Source organism: Crocodylus siamensis, chromosome 5 (assembly GCF_052110815.1).
Source record: "Crocodylus siamensis isolate JL-2025a chromosome 5, ASM5211081v1, whole genome shotgun sequence".
NCBI classification, from domain to species: Eukaryota; Metazoa; Chordata; order Crocodylia; family Crocodylidae; genus Crocodylus; species Crocodylus siamensis.
Genome location: NC_143399.1, coordinates 133,209,515 through 133,232,633, shown reverse-complemented (window position 1 = coordinate 133,232,633; position 23,119 = coordinate 133,209,515). Strand labels below are relative to the sequence as shown.

The 23,119-nt window shown below is 41.8% G+C and overlaps 1 protein-coding gene and 1 long non-coding RNA gene across 6 annotated transcripts in view; one reads left to right on the top strand and one right to left on the bottom strand.

The window, feature by feature from the left end:
- The window catches only part of TMEM108 (transmembrane protein 108), a 263,786-nt gene extending 247,467 nt beyond the window's left edge, over positions 1-16,319 (top strand). For all 3 annotated transcript variants that reach the window (XM_090046365.1, XM_090046366.1, XM_090046368.1), the window contains 3 exons: positions 1,059-2,168; positions 14,198-14,352; positions 15,976-16,319. In XM_090046365.1, the coding sequence (XP_089902491.1) occupies positions 1,059-2,168; positions 14,198-14,352; positions 15,976-16,098 (1,388 nt within the window). In that variant the 3' untranslated portion in view covers positions 16,099-16,319. The remainder of the gene's footprint in view (positions 1-1,058; positions 2,169-14,197; positions 14,353-15,975) is intronic.
- Positions 11,049-23,119, bottom strand: part of LOC149864613 (uncharacterized) — a 51,833-nt gene continuing 39,762 nt past the window's right edge. For all 3 annotated transcript variants that reach the window (XR_016442193.1, XR_016442195.1, XR_016442194.1), the window contains exons 2-3: positions 19,710-19,871; positions 11,049-12,709 (exon numbers count right to left, since the gene is read on the bottom strand). This is a non-coding gene — a long non-coding RNA (uncharacterized LOC149864613). The remainder of the gene's footprint in view (positions 12,710-19,709; positions 19,872-23,119) is intronic.

The following is a 23,119-nucleotide window of genomic DNA, read 5'->3' as shown; positions in this document are numbered from 1 at the left end:
GCAGTTTCACCATATGGAAAAGATGATGTCATCAGCATGGTTTCTGCTGGACAGGGTAACTTAGAGTATGTCAGCAGGGAAGTATGTGGAGGTGCCCACTACTGCAGCTGCCCATGCCATCACTTGCTATAGATAAATAGAATACTTTGTGTATCTAATGTTGGGAATTTGGCTCCACCAGTGACACCACTCACTCACCATGGGCATGGGTCAGGAGGGAGCCATACACTGAAAAAATCCACAACAAGGAACAAGCACAGAAAATGAAAACCCATCATGTTGGGACAGGATGAGAACACTAATAATCCTGGGATTTTACAAGTGTTGCTGTACTCTGACTGTCCTTTCCCCTGTTTTTCACTTCTCAATCATAAGATGCTAGGCAAAATTTTTAAAGGAAACCAGTGATTTCGGCTGCCTTGGTGTTTGGGTGGCCAAATCAAGGTGCTTTAAATTTTATTTTCAACAAGGACTAAAAACAGCATGTCCTGGATTTTAGGGGCTTCTGCACTTCTCCCACCCCACTCCACATGTAAGGGTTGAACAGATAGTTTGTACCTCAGGGTCAAGAAGCCATCTCCATATCTTGAGCTGTTTTAGGGACTAGAATAGCCTAATTACAACAAGCTCTGCAGGATGCCTAATGGTTGGCAGCACAGCCTGGAATCTGCTTGCTGTGGACCTCTCCCAGTTCACCCCTTTTAGCCCACGGTGGAGCTGGCAACAACCCCAGTGAGATGGCTTGCAAGAACGTCTTTGGAAAGTAGTCTTTCAGCTAACTACTTCAGTGTTTGAAATGGGGGAATCCTTTCAGAACAAGGGCTTTTAGAACCCTATTGGAGTCTTCTGGCCCCTTATTTATTTCTTATCACACACTTCTCTGCTGTAACTGCAGTCTCTTTACATAACTTACACAGACCTGCCAAAAGACAGGCCACTAACGTGTAAAAAATCATGATTGTTTGAAAAATTAAAGCCTGAATATAATTAAAGCCATATCATTTTCTGGGTGCATCTTTCTGCCTTTTATTTTAATCTCTTTCTCTCTTTTTTTCAAGGTGTTCTATTGATCTTGGCACTGACAGAAGAACTGGTGTTTGCTGTTCAGGTAGTGTCTCCCAGTATATCATCATCTCAGGGTCTCCTGATGGACACTACCACTATGACAGCTATGGGGACAACACCTCAACACAAAGACCTTCATACAAGAGAGCCCATTCCTACATCGGCTCATGCAATTCCTCATTCCATCAACCCAATGGAGAACCCTACCCCTTCCATTGGCCAAAATCTAGCAACCAGCAGCCATCATGGTGGCAAAAAGGAAACATACCATTTATATAACCAGAGTGCTTTGTATTCAGGACAGACTCGCCCTAAGGGGAAAGTATTTCAGATTTTCAAAGGCAACTTTACAGAATCTTCAGAGCCTTACCTAAAGACAGCACCGCATTCTCCCTCCCCTACTTTGAGAAGCCCATTCACAAACCACCGATTTCAGTCTCAGACAGCAACCTTCAGTGATCCCAAAAGCACTGAGCTGGCAACTACTACAGACTTAGACTCTTCTCTCCACAATGACACTTTGGAAGGCCTTAATAAAGCAGAGCAAGGGAATGGAACACAGCTAGTAATGCAGAAAACAAATTTCAGTACCCCAACAGCGAGACCGTTGCCTGATCCTGAAACAGTGTCAGTGCCTTTTAAACCCACGTACTATGACATATGGGATATCCTGAGCAAAAATAACTCTTGGGTAACCTTGAATGCAGGTACAAATGTACCTTTATTCACCAGTCCCGGAACTGAACCAGCAGCAGCATCGGGTCAGTCTGGTATTGATGTCAGTGTTTCATCACCTGCAATGGGAAACCCTAAAGGAACTTCCACAACACAGCAGGCCACAACTAATTCAACTATATTCATTGGCATTGTCTCCACAGCCCCTACCACAAGATTGTCCAGCTCCATATCAACTGCGGGCTCCACAGCAACAGGAAACTTCCTGAACAGATTGGTGCCTGCTGGAACATGGAAGCCTGGTGTGCCAGGCAATATTTCTCATGTCACTGAGGGAGATAAACCCCAGCACAGAGCAACCATTTGTCTTAGCAAGATGGACATTGCCTGGATCATTCTGGCTATCAGTGTACCTATATCCTCATGTTGTAAGTTAATTTCTTGTTTTTCTTTTTCTTCTCTTGAAACACAAAATATGCTTCAGCTTGCTGATTCAAGTACTATGGGGAGAACTTAGCATTTGCAGAACTGTGTAACAAATTCCTATGAGCTAGATGAGAAACCATTATTAGATAACTAACATAACATTCACTGACCTAAGAAACCAGACCTAGAATTCTGGATTTTCAGCTCCTAAACAAAGGTCTCTAGGTCTTAAGTTAGACTTTCTTTTTTTAGTGTGTTATCCTCTGTAGGCTATTCCCTGAAGTTACTCAGGCACTCATGCTAAATCTCTACATTTCTACAGAGCAGTGTTACTTCAAAATGCCTAAAATAGGGATCAATAGTTACAAAGGACCAGAGTCTGGGAATTGTTTTATTCAGCCCTGGACCACCCTTAAATTCTGCCTGATTGAAAGGTTAATGATAAATTAAGGACTACCATCTGAAGTACCAGCTTTCCAATGGTAGGAATCACAGGCAGTTTGCTAGTAGACTTAACCATCACATTATTCTGATTGCTCTCTTACATTTTCCTCCACCTGTATTTTCACATGAATGTTCTCTAGACAGCAGTAGTTAAAGCTAAATGTAAAAAATATTTTATATTGTTTAAGACAATTCACACTACAGGTACAACCTGTATCCATATGAAGACCCTGAATAACAGCATAAATAATAATAATATAAAGAGGCTTTTTTTTTTTTTTTTTTTTTGGAACACACCTCATTTACAATCAAGTGGTTGTGGGTAATTGCGTTTTTTTCGTATTTTGCTTCATGTACTATAATACAGTGCGATTATGTGAGTATGTTTTTACAAAGTCTCAAGTACTCTGAATCTGGCCAAAGTTCTTATTGGTAGTGTAGAACTTTAAAATGCAGACAAATTATTCAGCTTTCTAAGTACTGTTTTCTAAAGCTACTTGATGATCTCCCGAGGTCCCTTCCAGCCCTAATGTCTATGAAATCTATGAAAGCTACTTGCCAATATTTTTAAAGGGTTTTAGTAGGAGTTTGAGTCCTGAATCCCGTCAAAATTCACAGGCATTAAGGTCGCATGCACATGAGCAGGAATGTGAGGTTTGTAGCTCCTCAAGGCCTTCTGAGATGCCACAAAACACATACGGTACATGTTAATCTGTTTGCCGCACTGCATATTTGCAGCATGGCAGCAAAATTAAATACTGGAAAATCCTGGTATCTAAAAAATAAAAAGAAGCAGCAGCAGCAGCGGGGTGGTGCATGTGTCTGTGGTGTGCACTGCCTGAAATTGGAGCCTGGCTGGCCAGAGCCACGCTTCAAGCTGCCGGCCAGGCTCCACATGCCTGGATCACCACTGCTGCAGCCCTGGGAGGCCCCCAGGATCCCAGATAAGGCTGCTGGACCAGCCCAAGTGCTGGCCCCAGCCTCCCCTTCCCCACCTGGGGCAATTTGCTGTGCACCAGAATGCACATGCAGCGGCATGCCCAGGGACATGTTGCAGCAGCACAAATATGTGCCACTGCTATTTGTCCCCAGGGAAACACATGTGAATGCTTGTGGAATGCACCCTAAAAGCCTAAGTTCCATTGTCTTTCAGTAAGATGTCTCTGAAGGCCCAGATCCCCAAAGGCATTTGGACACTGAAAATTAATGGGAAATATTTTTGAGGATCTGGACCTAAGTGTTAAAGAGATTGTCTACACGCAGAAGCTGTACTGTTTTAAATGTGGTGGCATAAGTAAAAATGTACAGCCTACCTCCCCCTGAGGGAATGGAGCTATATTAATTTAAAATATACTTATCTGGAAGAGCTTTTTCCCAATAGAGGAATAGAAATAAATAAGTTAGTTTTAATGCACCTTCACCCTGGTCTAACTTTGTTCACGCTAATGATTAAAAAAAAAAGAATGAAAACAGCCTGCTTTCTACTAAGTTATATTGGCCCAAAACTGTATATAGACAAGGCTTACGCTAATTTTTTTAAGAAGAGACTTGGACTTCTGATTTATGTAGGTGCTTTGAAAATTTACATAGAAAGCTTTTACCATCCGATAGCCCATGTGAAATAAGTTCCTTCAAGCACATTTTCTAGTGAACAGATGTCTCTTCATAAATCTCATACTTCAATTGGCCCACTTATTTTCATTATCGGATGAAAATCAAGAGGGTATAAGGACCGAAATGTTCTTTCACAGAGACATGGCATCCCCAGGTCAGAGATGAGACACCTGGCTAGCATGGTGTGATGAATGTTGCCCAAGTTGCACCTGCTGTACAGATAATTAGAGGACTTCAATTGCCAGCATTGTTGTTCTGGCAGCAAATTCACTTTACACTCTTTTGAAAGGTCAGGCATGTATACATTAGCTGTGTATTGTGGCTAAAGCAATTATCGGAATTACAGCTGTCCCATACATCTGTTGGTTGGAGATTCAGACATCTTTTGCTTTTTTTGTTTCCCTGAAGATTAACCCCCCAGCACATACAGGCACCACTGCATCATACTCACTGGATATATAAGTGGTTCAGCACAGAACAGTCAGTCAACCAGCAGTTCTGGGACCTAAGTCTTCCTGAGTTAGGGATACAATATGAACATCATCATAATACGTTCGCTCACCGGTGCTGATGTTGTACACTGCTCGTATACCATTGTGTTCTCCCGAGTAGCAGTACCAGGTGCAACAAGCATGCCTGCCCTAGAGTGCTATTTTCCTTGTCAACATCAAATGAAAGGAATAACATAGTTTCTTTGTTGGACAGGCCTGTTGTAGCTCCCTTGTGCCATTTTACAACATAGGAACACTTTGTCTACTGAACTTCTGCTACATGCCCATGTATCTTCAGATGCAGCCGATTTGAACAGCTGGTTCTGGAGCTACAAAAAAACATAATGAAGTGTGTTATGTAGCAAGAAAACTGCTGCCACCTGCAGGACATAGGGTAATTTCAGATAAAGTTATAAAACCCTTTATTCCAATTTTAAGGCACTGCCAACCACAGATGAAAGTTTGTTGTTATTCCTAATTTTGATAAAAGTCAAATGCCAGCATTTAATGTTAAGCTAGCACCAAAGTGCAAATTTAGCTACAATTTGCCATAAATTTTCTGAAGGTATCTTTAAGAGTTACGGTTGCAATGAAAAGATTTCCAGCTGTGCAGGGTGGGGACCAAACCATCTCCTCTTTAGGGTGAGGTGGGTTGGGAAATTCTGGACTCAACTCCTCCTCAAGTGTGAGGTGTTAAAAACATTAGGTTCCTAAGGGAGGAATGAGCAATTAAGAGGATAGTTGGGGGGAGGGAGGGTGCAGTTCTGTCATAGGAAGAGGGAGGGTACCTGGCCCTGAGAAGCAGAATCCTCGTCTAGACTTGCTTTCCTTCCTTCCCAGCTCTTTGTCATGCTAGTTTCCAGCCTGAAAGCAGGAAGCAGGAAAAGAGGAAACAACATAAGCTATTCACTTCAGTAAGCTAAGAAAAGAGATGCCTCTAGAGCTGAACTTCTATATCCCTGTGTGCATCTAAATGGCAATTTTCTTTCTACAAAGTAGTATTTTTGGCATGTACATGCAGCCAACAATTCTGTTATGTCTGTACTGTGGACACAAAGCGCATGCGCAGACTAAGCATGCATAGTAGGCCATATACTGGCTGAGTAGTTATGTGGCTCTGTATGCCTTTGCATTCTGGGCACATAAGGGATCTAAGGCCATGTGTAGATTAAATGAAAACAGTCACAAAAGTCCCAAAAAAGTCCCAAAAACATAGCTGCCCAGGTGCCCACGGCTAATGGGTGCTGAATGTCAGAAGAGGGCTCTTCTGTGTTTTAGGCCCCTGACACACTACATATATTACAGTTAACTGATTAATCTCACAATAAATTTAGGCCAGCCACACTTGCAAAGTAATTATCACCAGGGATCCTGGTTTTCCCTATTTAAAAAAAAAAAATCCCAATTTTCAGTTAAAAAAAAGTAACCCCAAATCCACCTGTTTCCATGATTTAAATTAAACACCACTAATATATAGATATATATAATGGTGTTTCATTTCAATCATGGAAAAATCTAGATTTGGGCTTACTTTTTTTTTAACCAAACATTGGGGATTTTTTTTAAATCAGAGAAAACCAGGATCCCTGATTATCACACAGTAAAAATGACTCTTCAGCTATAAAAAGAGCCAACCAGCTACAAAGTTAGTGCTTGAAAATGTGTAATAACTTTATAGCAGGGTTTCTATCGAGCTTTAATTTGAACATGTGGCAGGGCTGTTAGAGCTCTCCCGATATGTACTCCCGATATGGCGCCAGACGCTTTTAACTAGCAAGCCGTGCTAATTACAAGCACCCATGTGTCACATGTATCAGCGGTGCAGTGCGCCTCCGCACTGGGAAAATGGCAATAGTGCATTTTGAACTAATGCATATTGAATGCGTTTTAGGTCAAAATGCACCACCGCCATTTTCTCTGCGCAGAGGTGTGCTACACCGCTGACACACGACGCACAAGAGTACCAGAGCGCATCAATTTATGTTCTCCAGCAGACTCGATCAAACTCTGCAGACTTTCCAGAATATCCACAAATGTGCATGTACCTGTTTTTAGGGGGACCCCAAACCCCTCAGGGATCTTTACCATGAGACATGGGTTATATGGCAAGGTGCATTATCATTTGTTTTGATGGGAGCACAGCTTGGGGGCTAGAGCACCACAACAGGAGTAGAATGACCTGGGCTTTATTCCAGTTCTCCTGGGTGACCTTGGGAAAGTCGCTTCACTTTCCTGCATCTCAGTTTCACCATTTAGACAACTGAAGTAATGATGACCTCAATGGATAAGAAGTGCCAAGAATTATTGTTATGGTCCCAGACAAGCAAAGCCATAATGACACCAGCTGTTTTTAACAAGTCACAGTTCCAGTTGTTCCTGAGATGCCCTTCAGGCTGCCTTAAATAGTTTTTTTAGTTTCTCTCTCTCTCTCACTTTCAACTGCAATGCAGAACAGGGTGCATCGTGAACTCACTTTTAAAAGTCACATGTACAATGTGTCAACTTCAAAGTACTTAAAAACAGTAAAATAAACTCCACCTTTGTAATTATAGTGTGACATGACAAAATATAGAAGAACAGAAATGTGCGAGTCAGATGCAGAGCAGTAAATTCATTTAGCCAGTTCTGCTGATGTCAGAAAGTGTGAGAGCAAGGTTAGTTGGCAGCGTGGAAACATCAGCAGAAGCCATAGAATGTATGAAGTATCAACTTAAATCCAGCCCTGGGGAGCTCATATTTCACATACTGCGCAATGCTTGAAAGTTCTTTATACCAACTTTCTTAATTAAAACATCTAGAAAATCATCTCCTCTGGTCCAGGTCTCTGAGGACACTGATTCCCAAGGCCCGGTTCTGATCTCGAATGTAATTTTACATATTTGTACCTGGCTTATTTTCTTCAGTGTGAGATTAGACTGAGATTTAAAAGTGGTTCCTGTGTACAGAAAGACGTAGTACTTTGCCAAAAAGAAATTACATAATAATACTACTATAGCTAAAGTAGCATAATTGTTAGATTTGGCATAGGTAGCAGCACCCATAAGGAAAGTTGTTCAAATCACATGAATTGGATTTCTGTCCTTGCCTCTTGTCAGAGTTTTTTTGTGACACTGCCAAGCAAGTCACATACACCAATACACCATTAATTGTGGCCATTAACTATATGTTCCTGATGCCTGAGGTGAAACTTATAGGTCTGGATTTGCACAAATGCTCAATACTCAGGAGTGCAGGTAAAGTCCGTGAGAGCTGTACTGTAAACAGAGGTGCTATAAATTCCTACGTACTCTGAACAACTACTGTAGGTCTTCAATTGTTACAAGGTGTATACTCAAAACAAATGGATACTTAACAGTTTTAAGATTAATCTCTCAGTTCCTCAACTGTAAACACACGCAACGATCTATCTCATTCAGGTTTTGTAAAGAAAATTAATTCATTACTGGTTCATGTGAATGTGCATGGTAAATAAGGTCTACAGCCACACACTGAATGAGGAGGATGAAATAAAATATTAAATAGTCAATAAATGAGTCAAGGATTCTGAAGGGAAAAAAATAGGATGCAATCATGTAAAAAGGCAGCATCCTAGATGCACATGTACAAAAGGACCAAATTCAATTTGCACCTGTATTCTTAAACCTAGTATTTCCTAACTTTCAAGTTCATGCCTTGGTAACCTACAAGTGTTTTAATGCAGTGGGTTTTTTCTTTTGGGCTGTTTTTTTTTTTTTAGTTGTAGGAGGACCAGGGTTGTAGGAGTAAAAATAAGTTAGAAGTGAAAATGACCTGTGGCCCAGTCTGCAGTCCAGTCTGGCCCAGCCCCCGAGCCCAGGGGTGTAGGAAGCGGCTGGCCCCAGCAGCATCCCCTTCCCTCCTGGTGGCAGCAACAGAGCAAACCATCACAGCAGCAGAGCAAACCATTGCAGCAGGCACAGGTGACAGCACCAGGCACTTAGGGCTGGCTGCTGCGGGACAGTTGCTGCTTACACCCCTGGGCTGTGGTGCCAGGCCAGAACAGGCTGTAGTGGTCCTTGCCTCCCCCTGCCACTGCCTATGCTCTAGGTCTGCAGCAGCCTGCCCCAACTACTTGGCGCTGCCAGGAGCAGGCAGCAGGTGGCTGGTGCCTCACCTCTGCCTGCTGTGATAGTTTGCTCTGCCACTGCCACCAGGAGAGGGAGGGGAGCCACACTGCAACCGCAGCCAGCCTGTAAACCATGGCCCAGATGTGGGGCTGGAGTAGGTGGGCACTGACCCCTGCCCCTTGGGACCTCCCTAGCCCAGGCCACACTGCTGCAGCAGAAGGTAGAAGTGAGACAGGCTCCATAACTAGCCTCAGCTTCCCCCAGTGCAGTTAAGTCACATACCCCCTCCCCACCCATTCCCTATGGGCGGCTGGCTGCTCTTTGGAGGGACTTGGCCCAGGCCACCGCATTGGTGCCCCCACTGCTGCTGCCTGCGATGGAGGGATTAAACCAACCCCTCCCCCCCCTTTCCTCTCAGGCTACTGGCATCAGGCCACCATGGCCCTGAGTGGACAGCCCCAGGTGCATAAGTGGAGCCAATTGGTGCCCGTGTGGGCCCCCTCCCTGCAATGTAGGAGTTAAACCTCACTTCTCCCAAGGCTACCAAGGTCTGGCACAGGCTGCTTCCCCCCTTCCCCTCCAGGCAGACCCCAGCTGCAGGGGTGACTGGTGCCTCCTGAGTTTGGGAAGGCACAATTGCAGACTGTAAACTTCAGACTGGAAGCAGCCGGCCCACCAAACTACAGACCACTGGCTGGAACACAGGTAAAGCTACCTCCACCCCATGGGCGGGGTGGTGTGCCCAAACCTCAACCAAGGCTGCTACAGGCCCTGCAGGAGGAGCCTCAGCTTCTCCACCCAGCTCTGTGGGCCATGGTTTGCTGTCCTGAGTGGTGCCAAGTCAAGGGCCAATCTCAAGGGAGGCACATGCCATCCCCTCCTGTGTTCCTGCTACCTGTTGCCTATGCTCAGCTGTGTTACCTGAAGGCCAGGGTGGAGGTTTGAACCCCTCCCCAATCATACTCAGGCCTGCCTGGGCCTGACCACACCCATTCCTTCAACTTAATTTCCCTCCAGCTGAGGGCTTGCTCTAGCTCTCCCCGACCTCTGGCCTGAGCCACTGCAGGCATGTGCCTGCATTTCCAGAGTCAAAAGTGAATGTCTGTTCTTCTGCAAACTAGTTCAATCTATGCAGGTTAGACTACCCTGCAAAGATTGAATGAATTCAGGCTCAGGCTTTTTGAAAGTCTGTCTCTAGCTTTGAAGACTGGATGTCTTTCTAAAAATATGCTGTTGTTCAAACAGAAGTTATGGACTTGATGCAAAAACTACTTGGTATAATTTTATGGCCCATATTAATCTTGAGGTCAAACTAAATCATCATCATGGTCCCTCTTCTCACCTTAAAAATTATGAATTGGTTCTTTCCACGTTCTGAAAAGCTTAAGGAATATTTGATTCTACTGCTCCATTGCTATTGTTCTTCCCCATTTCACAGATGGAAGAACAGATACAATACTGAAGTAATTTGCCTCAGGGCCTCAAAATGAAACCACTGTTCATCTCAGGTGTTCTTGGCACCTAGTCTAGTGCTCAGATCATTAATATACATTTGTCTGTCCAGGAGGTATGCAAAAGTGGAAAACAACAAAAGGAAAAGGTAGTTAAGCCCTGAACTTTGGATAGGGTTCAAGTGAACTTTGGAGATAAGGTTGGGGTTTCTCTTTATGTTATCCGAATGGACTCATTCAAATGTAATGTTGCAGCATTAGTGAAGCAATCCTATCATCTCGTCCTCCCAAGGGTATCAGATGCATCATAATAAAGACATATCTGGAGCTGCAGCTTCTGTTTTTTTGCTAAACTGTAATCCTTATTCTTATTTCCTCCTTCCAACATTTCTTAACATGTCCTGTCTAATACCCTCAGTTGTATGCATAAAAAGGTTCCGGGTATTTCTATAAAAGAAGGTACCTGTCTGCTGGGATCATAGAATTAATTCATGCATGGAACATTGGATTAGGGCACAACATGAATTCCATTCCAGTTATTACTATTTAGAAATGTTATTTATGTGAGTCAAGGCTTTGGTTTCCAAATTTGTATAATGGATGTAATTACAAATTTGTATAATGGATATAATTACATTTATAACCAGGGTTGTAAAGCACATTTATACACCTAGATCACAAATATGAATTACTATCGTTATGTGAATTAAAATAAAATACTATACCAATAGTTAACACTGACTGACACCCTGGTTAATAGAGAGGCTGAGGATGAAGTAAGCAGAGAGACAGAAATCCTTTCCAAACCTGGTTTCTGCTGGCTGAAAATTAAGGCACCTTGTAAAGACAGTTGAAGGAATCCTTTATTGGTGCTACACAAGTTAAACCTGATCTGAAGGAGTCCATATTCCAAGGGTTTCAATATAGTAGCTCTACCATGCATTAAGTTCAGAAGCAAAAATATAACTAAGGAAGGAGGAATGATACATTTCATACAGGAAGATCAAATGGTGAAAGGTAGCTCAAGAAATATTTATGATAACAGTTCCTTTTGGAATAAGTACAACCCTGTTTCTAGTCATAATATGATTGCTTTCCAGCTTCTAGAGACAAGCCTGACATTTTGCTGACAATGGCAATACAACTTTATAAAGAGAAACCCTGGATTTTCAAAAGATTACCTCTCCCATTGGCTTTACTGGGATTCCTCTAATTATGTCCCCAGGCATCTTTGAAAATACTATCTGTCTTAGGCATTTAGAGAGAAGACCTGAAACAGTAACACCTAGGAAAATTGAAGGGTAACTGCTCTTTACATAACCTAACAGTGGAGAGAACTAAATATTCTATTTCGTTTTCTGGTCATAGGACTTGTCTACAATTAACTGCTGCCACAAAGCAACTACCACTACCCAGCCACATACACATTCATGCATTTCTGAGCCTTTGCATGACTCTACTCAGCAGCTATGCTGCCAGAGCATAAAGTGCATTCTGGGAAGGTACCAGCTGCTGAAGGGACAGTGGCAGCTGGTAGAGGCCCTCTACAAATTATGTCCCAGATAGCAGCTGGCTGAAGCTTGGAGAAGAGGCTTTTGCTGTTGAACACGATGTATTCATGGAATCCACTTGGCAAAGATGGTGTAACTGGAGGGTTTTGCTGCTGTAGAAGAACTTTGGGTGTAGATGCCCTCAAAGTTCTTCTGGCAATGTTTTATAGTATAAAAGAGGCCTTAAGACATGCCTCTAGGACAGATGGAGATAGCCAAGAGTCTCTGACATTCTGTAACTGAACAGAGCAAGAGTCCCATTATTCATCCATTGTGATGACAACTGTTTACTTATGCAGACTTTCCAGAGACTTTGATGGGTTTGTCTGCCAACGTGATCACCACCATGAGAAAAAGTTAAGCAATCAGGCTCTAAAGAAATGTATGCTCTCAGAGTAAGGCTATTAGCCATAGATATATTGAAGAAACATTAGTCAAAGTGTGCATGACAGTAAGCCTTATAATGGCCTGGTGTTTCATAATGTATAGACATGAGCTAAGAGATTTTCCTATTATTTTAATAAAGAAATGGATACTATAAACTTACTTTTTTCTTTTGAAAAAACTGCCTGAAGTCAACCCATTAACAATTTTTCTGTCATAGCTAACTCTGTTATTTTAAACTGAGCTCTAGCCTTACATTTTTGTGTTGACATTTTATGTCAGTAGATGCAAGAAGATGAAATTAGACCCATGGAAAATGGGTAGTTGCAATGTTTGTCAAAACATACAAAGCATATCTGACCTTTCTGCATTATTTCCTTTCCCCTTAGGCTATAGTTCTTTTTAAAAAAATGAACCAGAGCTAAGAAAAATAACATATTTTTCAATTCCTGAACATTTTTTCTGCTCTTTCCTCTGACCACGGATGTAGACATCATGGAGTACATTTTCACAAGGGTGGGTTTCTGCAAAACAAAGTGGGTATACATCCATGAGAGCGGGTATAGGTACAACTCCCTGCTTGTTGATATAAAACAGATTGTTCAAATATACAAGCAATCAGATTGTGTCTGCACTTTATTTTTACAGGCACATAGTAAGCCTGCAAACAAAGAAGGCTGGGAATCCAACTAAAAACAAAATCTCTGTCTTTGTTTAACATTCACTAGTGCATGGGCCATTGAGAAGAGGGCACATAAGGTGTGTCTAGATTAAATAAAATTGTCAAGGTTCTGAAGTTATTTTAAGTACTAAAAATATTAAACCTCCTTGTCCAAATCAGAACAATTTGATTATACTGAGTAGCTACCAAAAACTCTCAACCATTTTTGCATTAGAAGTGCATGGTATGAAAGCTGATTAAATTGACTCTACTCATAATACAGATTTCATCATCATATATTGTGTATAGTGTTCTGTGTCTTAGCTTGCATTCAACTAGTCTGTCCTCTCTGCCTTAGAACAAGTCCAAAGACTTGAGTTAAGCCAAATAGTTCAGTGCTCAACACATGAATATATCCCACAGGTTAAGAATAGGTGAGATCAAGATGGCACCAATGCTTAAGGCCCCGGAATATAATGACAGTTGCCACCTACAGAAAATTAATTAGGTGAGTGATCCTTAATCCTAGTAGGCAAATACTACACCATGCTGTAGAGAAAGGCGGCTATAGAGGAAAGAGAAGAGCCTTTCCAATCTGGCCTGAGGGAAAGTTCTACCCAAGCCCCAAAACTGGTATCAGTCTGCTTCTGGCCATGTGAACAAGGCATGCAAGCTGTGCACTGAGTAGGATTCTATGGACCAACTCATAGTGTGGGTCTACTCTACTCAGTACCCTGGTCTCCAGCTGTGGCTAATCTGATGCTTCACAGAAAAGTGAAAAGAAGCCAAATTATGTCCCAGATAGCAGCTGGCTGAAGCTTGGAGAAGAGGCTTTTGCTGCTGAACACGATGTATTCATGGAATCCACATCTGAGATGAATACGAAAGATCTGTCCATTTGCCTAGGTATCTAACTTCTGGTTTGCTCAGCCTTTCAGGATCTAAACAATAACCCATAGAACAAGATCTGCACAGTACAGCCTTTATAGACTACTTTACTCTGCTATTCTGGGGATTTGAGGAAGCTCTGTTTAGGCCTTCCAGTTACATAGCAAAAGGTGTGATTTTGTTGTAAGTTTTAAAGACAACCTCAAAAGAAAAGTAAATATTTCAGATTCTGTTAAGGTCAAAGCATACTCTGCATAGTGCAGATTATAATACAGTTGCTCATAAACTCATTTTGGTAGCATCTTACTCCACTGACTTTGGTGACAGTCTAAAAAGGGTATTCCAAATCCAAATCTGGCTTTGGCTTTCTTGGGGGAAAAAAGCAAAAAAAGCAATCAAGTCTGAATCACTGACTGCTTGTCTCACCGAAATAATCACATTCTTGACATGTTTCTGTTAACAGCAGTTCTACTGACAGTATGCTGCATGAGGAGGAAGAAAAAGACGTCTAACCCAGAAAACAACTTAAGCTATTGGAATAATGCTATCACAATGGACTACTTCAACAGGCATGCTGTAGAGTTACCAAGAGAGATCCAGTCCCTTGAAACTTCAGAGGTATCACAGTTGCGTGCTAACAAGTCCCAAGACCAAAGTGTTTCACTAAATAAATATAAATAAAACTTTGGAAACCTTACAAGGAAACACTCTTTCCACCCTGGGACATTTCATCTGGGTCAAAGAATTTCTTGTCCAAATGCCCTGTTGTTGCAATTAGGCTCTCTCCAAAAGCTCTATGCCCCTAAAACCGACCTCTGCAGCTAAGCGGAAAAGGATACATTTTTTCCCTTTGGCTTTAGCTTAATTTGGACCTACAAGCCTAAGTGTATCAATTCATCAATGAGAGAAAGTGGTTGCTGTGTTTGTGTTATCTGTGTTCCAGTTATCCCTTACAGAGGTTCATCTTAATCTCTGCAGTGTGCCCATGTATCAGGATGATGGGAACACTGGAAATGAACAATATAAAGGGTGTCTGAGCACCCACTTCTCAGGAGGTGCCTCTGGCTTGTTCAGTATAATATTTAGGGGATGTGAGTTCCATATATGTAAAAACTATGATCAGGAAGCATTTACACTGGTTAACTGGTTTTAGTAGGACCAGTCAAACAGGCAGGTGCTCACCAATGCTAGAACTGTTCCAGTTATGCTAGTTAAACTGACGGGCAATGAACTAACTCAGGTTAAAACAAGACCACAACTCTGATCTTAAAAAGCAAAGAGGCAATTTCCTAACAGTGAGCTCTGTTAGCATGTAGAATAATCTCCTGAAGTAGTAGTAATGGAAACCCTATTATTTAAATAATTTAAACCTGAGCTGAACATACAATTGTAGAATATCCTGCAGGTGGACAGAGCCTTAGCTACATGGGCTGAAACCAAAGCTAAGACTCAACTGCAAGACCCTAAAAATCTAACCTCCCCTCTCCCTGGTATATGTATGACCTCTACCTGGCAACTGTGAAGTTATGCAAAAGCATCTAGATGGAGAAATAAGATACAGCAGCCCTCTAAGGAGCATATGATTCTTTCTGAAGTGAAAATAATTTAAAAACCCCATTTATATTGATTTTTTTTCTGCCAGTAAATTGCAGTTTGGGACTCTGTAGTGTCTTATATTATTAAATGCCAGCAGTCAACGCCAGGCTACCATCCACAACATTTTTTCACTCTCATCACCAGTTTCAAGTGAAAAGGGTATATATTGCTGAAGAGCATCATATTGTATATTTGGCATTTTCTAATTGCTTCTAAATGACCTTTTTACAGGTTGGAGGAAGTCTCTTCTTTAACTGACTTGGTACGAATCACAAATACAGAATTCAGAGATTCTTGTTGCAAAAAAGGCTGGAATTATACAAAGTTCTCTCTAATTTGGGGTGCCTCCAATTTAATTTTTGGTGGCCAATTTGAGAAAACTGACCTCCTAATTGAGGTCTGTGGCCTCTGTAAAACCTGTTTTTTAAAATACAGCATCCAGGAATTGCACTCCCCTGTGGAACAAGGGTTACTTAGCAAAATTAGGGCCCCTTGTGGTTTTATAAGAGCTCTACAGCTTCTTATTAGATAACCATAAATTCCTTTTTATTCCAAAGACATGCACAGCAGCACACTGTACTGCACGCTGAGGAGAGATGGCAGCATTGAAACAATTCATATTTTTTTTTTTATTCTTTCTCCTAGGATCATCTCTCTGAGCCACGCTCCCCAGCCAATGGTGATTACAGAGACAGTGGGATGGTCCTTGTTAACCCCTTCTGTCAGGAAACACTATTTGTAGGACATGAACAAGTGTCTGAAATATGACCCCCAACACATACCTGTGCTTGTATTGCAGTTCCATCTTAATTGTCTCCAAATTATAAATAAATAAATATATATATTATAAATATAACCTTTGTGTAATCCTGAATTATGAGATATGTTTTCAGCCTTTTCTTTTCCTACGAATTGTCAACCTCTTTTTTATAAGTGTGGTACAACTTTACAGAACAAACTGTGGCTTTATAAAATAAAGGTATTTCTAAGCAAAAGACCTGTTGAACTATCATTTACTGAATGCTTATAAAGCAGGTTTCACCAGGTATGGTCAGTTTTGTTGAAGACTACCTGTTTCATGCAGCAGGTGCAGTGAAACACTTCACTTTAGATTGGATCATACTGTCTGTCTCACTAGCCATATTTACATCAATCGCATCTGGATTCAGCTGAGGAATTCCCTCAGTTATATGAGACCAGAAGGAAATGTGATGACTCAGGGCAGCTGCTCCAGAAATATGATAGGAATTTAGCAGAGGAAAAGGGTTAAAACAAGAAAAGCCTAAGCACATTTGGCCTTACCTGAACTTAGTCTTTCTCTGTTAGTTTAAACTAGTACTGGCTTCCCCAGATCTCACCATTCTGAATCAGCGGACATGCATAGCTTGCATGTCCTCCACAATTTTCCCCAACTCTTAGTCAGGCTGCTTTCATGAGAACTCTGTTTTAGTGTACCCCCACAATCTTCTCCCAGCTCTGGCTTTTTGTCAGATGCAGTTCAGGGAAGTGCATTTTTGAGATACTAACACCTGTGTGGTCATGCTCAGGACTGACAGCTGCTCTTTTCTGAAACAGCTGACTGAATGCAGCAAGGCCTTGCAAAGATTAACCCTTTGGTAGTCACTGGGTGCATCTACACATTCATTAATGCACAGTAGTTACTGTGCATTTAGTTTAGTACTCGCTTAATGAAGTACTAACTAAACATGCAGTAACTCACACTACTGCACAGTAGCACCAGCGCACTTTTTTTTTTGTGATGCTTACTGTGCAGTAGCCTAATGACACTGCGCAGTAGCATATGAGTGCAAGTTTTTACCGGCACACTACTGCACAGTTAGTAGGCTACTGTGCAGTAAGTGTCTCATGTAAATGAAGCCTACTATGGACTAACCCCACAGAATGATTGGGGTGTGGAAGTGCTTGGTATTATAGTGCCTAACTTTTACTCTTTCTACCATAATGGAATCCACTGCCTTAAGTTAGGGACCTGGCTTCCAATACAATATCTGCAAAGAGGTAGGTTCCTAAAAAATGGGACTGATTACAGCTAGCTGGCTGAGCATGCATACATAGTACAACAAAGCTCTTTCCTGCTTCTGTCACATATTATGTATGTATTGGGTTTGGTCTTATTAATGGATATACTGTTTGTTTCAGTAGAGTGAGATATGTGAGCTCCTCTTAGCTGTACCACACCTGCGCTGGACCAAGACAGCATGCTGACACTAGCAGTCCCTGAGCATTAAGGGATTGGCTTGCAAATCTGGCAGCAGTCCACTGCAGGTGCCCAGAACTGCCTTAGACTAGTCAGGGCTGGCATGCCTCTCTCTCATGACTAAGCCTGATTAGAATCTGCAAACCAGACATTCCTCTGCCTGTGTCTCTTGAAGGGACTAGATCTGGCAGGCATTTGCAGAGCACCTACTGAATACAGGTTCACAAGGGATAAGTTTCCTTTTTACACAACAGTCCAGTGGGTAGGACACTCCCTTGAGAAGCTGGAGTCCTGAGTTCTGGCTCCTTCTCCAAGGACCGTTTATGTATTTTATATGAAACAGTCCATTAAATCAGAACTCAAGAGTATCTCCTCTCAGGCAAGCAGCGCTGGCCTAAGGAAAATGGTGCCCTGGACGAACTTGTATTTTACCCCAAATGCCCCTGCACTTTCCACCCATGTCAACAGCACTGCTGCAGGCAGGCAGGGCCATGTGACATAGTCTGTCAGGGAGGCAGAGTGGCATAGTGTGCCAGATACGCAGGCAGGCAGGCACTGCTGCTGCTACCTGCACTGCTCTGTACCGGCTTCTGCTGCCTGGGGTGGGGAGCAGCTGGGGCAGGGCAGTGCAGGAAGAGAGTGCGTGCGTGCGTGCGTGCCCGTGCACATAGGATACATCCCTAACCATAGCACCCTGGGTGGATACCCACGTTGCCCACCCATAAGGCTGGCTCTGTGGGCAAGTGTCCTAATCACAAAGTCAGACTGCTTTTTGTCCCCTCTTGTGGCCCAGTGAATTGTCAGTTGTTTCCTACAGAAAGGAAAAGCATCAACACAAGAGTCGAGACTACCCCACCACAGAAAAGTGCACATCCTGATAGCTACAGCATTTTCCTGGGATGAGACAAATGTGGGGTTGAACCCCCTCAGGCATAGATCAAAATTTAAATTTGGGTCTCCTACAACCTGAGCAGGTGCTTCAACTACTAAATAAAAGGGTGGCACACCTGCTCCTTCTGGTGCCACATGCTTTGAGAGAAAAATGCTGGCTGCATATTTTTGGTAGCAACAAGGTAGGTAGCAAGCTCCAGAAGAGGCTGTGAAGTGGCTGGAGGTGCCCAAGTCCCAGAGGGGGACAGAATTTACTGTGCACCTCTATCTACACAGCATCTCCTCTGGGCTAGCTTAGGTGTCTTCCTGCTCAGTGTGCTGGCTGTTGCAGATCCCATTCTGAGGCCATATATAGGAAGTTTAGGTACGTCATTCAGGACTGAAGATTCTGCTCCTAAATATCAGGTGAACATCACTACACACAGGTTCTTGTATTCATCTAGACCCAGTTGCCTACCCTTTCACAACCAGAAGTCATGCTGAAGCCTAGTGACAACATTTTTGCCCACATGATAAGCATGACAGTGGGTTCTAAGTATCAACTGATATGTGGCATGCATTGAGATATTATACACATTATGATGATACCACACATTTGTGGAAGTCAGCAGCTCAGTCACTGCGTAGTTTAATCAGTCACTCCAGTCTTCCGGAGTTTTTAAATCTGTTCTCTGGCCACAGTATGTTCTTTTCACTGAGATTATGATGTTCCTTGAATCACTCATCACTTCCTGTTCCCTATCTTTAATGAGACTCTTTCCTTCCTTAGAAACTGAGATGCTGTTTCAAACCCAACTGTTTCTCCTCTACAACCTTTTAGCAATAAAGTCACTCAACATTCTGTACATTTTTTAATCCTACCCATTCAAGTAGTTGACTGTGTGCTGTAATGGCACTAAAATGTAAGCCTCCTATAAAATGTGCCTATAAATCTCAGTAGCCAAATAAATTAAACATGGTGGTAGTTGATAAAGCACAACCCATCATGAAATATTAAGAAATAATAGAGAATAGCATGGAAAATGTAATGCCTTAATCTAAATCAAGGTTGTTCCATCCTTGAGCAGCCTAATACAGCTATCAGAGTGCATATTTTTGTTTTTTGTTCCTGCCTGAGATCCCTTTTCTATTGTTCACTGCCTGAAATGGGCTTTCCCCTATGAAGTCTAAGCCCTCCTCTCTCTCTCTGTCCCTCACTCACTGTAGCATTTTTTGCTAATTGCTTCCATGATTTAATCAGCAATAGACTATGAAACAATACAGAACTTACCAGTTTTCCAGCTGGCTGCAAATGGCGCTAAAACCACCTGGTAGAGTTAGTGTAATATCTTTGAACATGTACTTTGTGCCATAGAATGGCAGGCATGACTGGAGGAAAGGGAACATGGCCATGGTGCATCTGGACTAGCCATTCCAAACCATCAGAGCAGTCCTGGAGATACAGGGATACAGATGGACATAAGTTAGGTATCTTTCGAAGTGCTTTAATTCATGTCAGGAATTCAACTCACTATACCAACCCCAGGCCTGAAGGCCACAAAGACAGATTTTTAACATATTCCTGCCCCTCTCCCTCTTCCCACCCTCCATTCCTCCCAGCTTCTTTGTACTTAGGGCATAACTTAGAACCTGAGCTACAGTCTTCACCAAACTCTAAAGTCATATGGATGTTAGGGTTAAAGTGGGCTGGAGTGGTACGGGTGCTAAGGTGCATGGTTAATAGCCCAAGAAGTTGCAAGTCTGAGGCCCTAGCAGAAGTGCTCATGTTTGACCTATCAGATTCCAATGAAATCTGTGAATTCTGCTAAATATCTTGTCACAAAAAGGAAAGTTTAGAATGGATCTTATGGCTGATTTAGTTTATTTTCTTGAATCAGAGCAGTAACATTTTTCTAAAATTAACCATGAAGAAGTCACTGTCCGTGGACATAATGGGAACAGTGGAATGTACATATGTTCAATGGAGGGATAAAAGCTATGCATCTCTGTTTCCTTGCACCTGATAGCACAGATCTGCAAACTTCACCTTCCTGTACTAGCAAGGATCACATCACCTATGCCCACCTCTGCAGAAAGACAGGTAGTGTTTAAACCACCAGACACGCTTAAAGCAGAGGTTGGCTGGAGCTTACCACACAGCTGTCACCAGAAGTCTCTGCTTCTAGCAGCCAGTACTCAGATTCCCAGTATCTGCAGCAAGCACAAGCTCAGAGGTTGTGGAATACTAGGCTCTGCAGTGGACGGGAGCACTGCAGAGCAGATGGACAGTGCAGTTCAGTTCGGTTCTATCCATGCTCTCTATGCAAGATTGGACCTCTGCAAGCCGGATCGACATCTTTGTTATCCAAATTTGGCCCATGGGCCATAGGTGGCTGGGAAGTACCCCAGCTTGAGGTACTTCCAAGGGAATGTGGGGGCAGCTATAAATTACACAAGGGACGCTACAGAAGCTGTTGCAACAGAGGTTCTTTAGAGATTTCACTAATTCAGCACATTACTGAATATGCTCAAGATGCCAGGACCATAATCTTACCTGAACAGCCCTGCCCCCTAGGCCTGGACAGTGTATAATTCCCAATTTGAAAGGTTGCCACAGATCTGTTGTCTAGTTTAAATGATCACAGAACATTTTCTGTAGAATTAAGGACCAAGAAAATGCTAAATATCTTAAATATATACAGCGGACTCTACACTAGCTGGAGGACATGCACACATAGATTAGAAGGACTTTAAACACTCTTATCCCATAATTCAACACTCCTTCTAGAAACACAAAGATAAAAAATATTTAGAGAGAAATGTACATACTTTTCAATGTACATCTAAACTAATATCCTAGCTGCCATACCAAGAGAAATACATGTTAGAAATAATCAGTATTTAGGGTGGCTTGGCTTAGGAAGGTATGAACATTTTAGCTGATCCATACAAGGATGCCGATTAAATATTAATGCCCATAAGTACACATGCCTACCATTGCCCTTGAATTCCTGGGTACATCTACAATTCCAATACTCTGCAGAAAACAGCTACTGAATTTAATCTTTCCAATAACAGAGCTATCCTTCTACAAGCTAATAAAATAAGAGACATTGCAGCACAGATATCACATATCCCACATGGTTAACTTCTTAATAACAAGCCACAAATGATACACTGTTCTTGAAGAAAAAAAAAGGCATGGAAGCTAGTCATCATCAAAATACATGTAAAGGAAAGAAGGAAAGAAACACAAAACTTAGACAGTGAGAACAAATATAAATCAATTGCTGCACAATCCTAAATGAATAACACCGGAACTATATTAAGTATCTCCTATTCATATCAGTTATTGTTGGTGAAGTCCAAAAGGAAAAATGGACTTGGGCTATGGGGCTGCTCTTACATAGAGAAATACTAGAAAGAAATTTGCCCCAAATACTTCAAAAGTCTTCTACTTGCTGCTTCTGAGTTTCCAGGTCACACACATTCTTTAGGCAAATTGGCAATGGTGGATACGATCGTAGTTTAACTTAATTCTCCAACACTATACACTTTAAAAAACCAAAACCCAAGTATGCAGAGTAGTTCAAACTAATATCAGGCACCTTATCACTCACGACAAACAAAGCAATTACAGGGAAATCTAGGTATCTTTGTTACCTTATATAAATCGAGTTTTACAAGCCACATCTGAAATCAAACACCTGTCCTAAATTTTCCAAGAATATACCCAGGCAGCTACTTGTATACATGTTGGACTTTCTTGTCCATTTCCATCTTATAAAAGACCTTAGCTAAATGCCCTCATCTAAACCTAAGCCACATGAGAGAAATATTTGCTTGACATCAGTACACTACAAACACTTGGATACATACTTACGTATCAATCCTAAATTGGAATAATAGTGGTTTACTAATTTTGAAGCATCTATTGTCCTATGAATGGCAACATACTAAACAATGAAAAATACTATGCCAGTTGCCTACCATATCATCTACCAACCTATAAAGAGACTCACCCAACTGCAATGTAAATACTCCAAAAAGAAAAATGAAACAAACAAACAAACAAAAAATAGGGAAGAATCTTCTAACGTTGCTTTGCTATTTTCTTTTTTGGTCACTATACTTCCTTTGTGAGCATTTAGACTATGAAGATTTCAAAAATGAAGAAAATAGAATGTGTAAGCCATGGTATATAGCATTAAACTGAATGGATAGGGTCCAGTAAGTATGTGCTGTTAAACAGAATGAAAATCAGTAACTCAGAAAGTCTTTGTGCAATCTTTTGCCAGACGGCTGGCGGCTATGATGCAGCAACTCTTTTGGTTGTAAAGATGAAGTTAAAGTATGGAGAGAGGGGTATTTCAAGCACTGTCAGAAATCCAAAGGAACTGTGTGAAGAATTGTGCAAGCCAAACTAGAATCCAGTTGGGTTGCAGTGAATTTCTGTTAATTTTTGAAGTTACGGATGCATGCTGGGAACCAGACATTGACACCCATGCTCACTTTGAGCAGTATACTACTTGGCATAAAATAAGACATTTTATGAAAAATATGTACTTAAAATAGTTCAGGGATCTAGTCCTGTGCATTTGTACAGGGCATGTTTTATGTATTTAAAGCTAAGAATTTTGGCTGTCAGTCTAGAAAACTCCTGTATTATTTTTTACATATACAGGGTAGGGAATTTCTGTT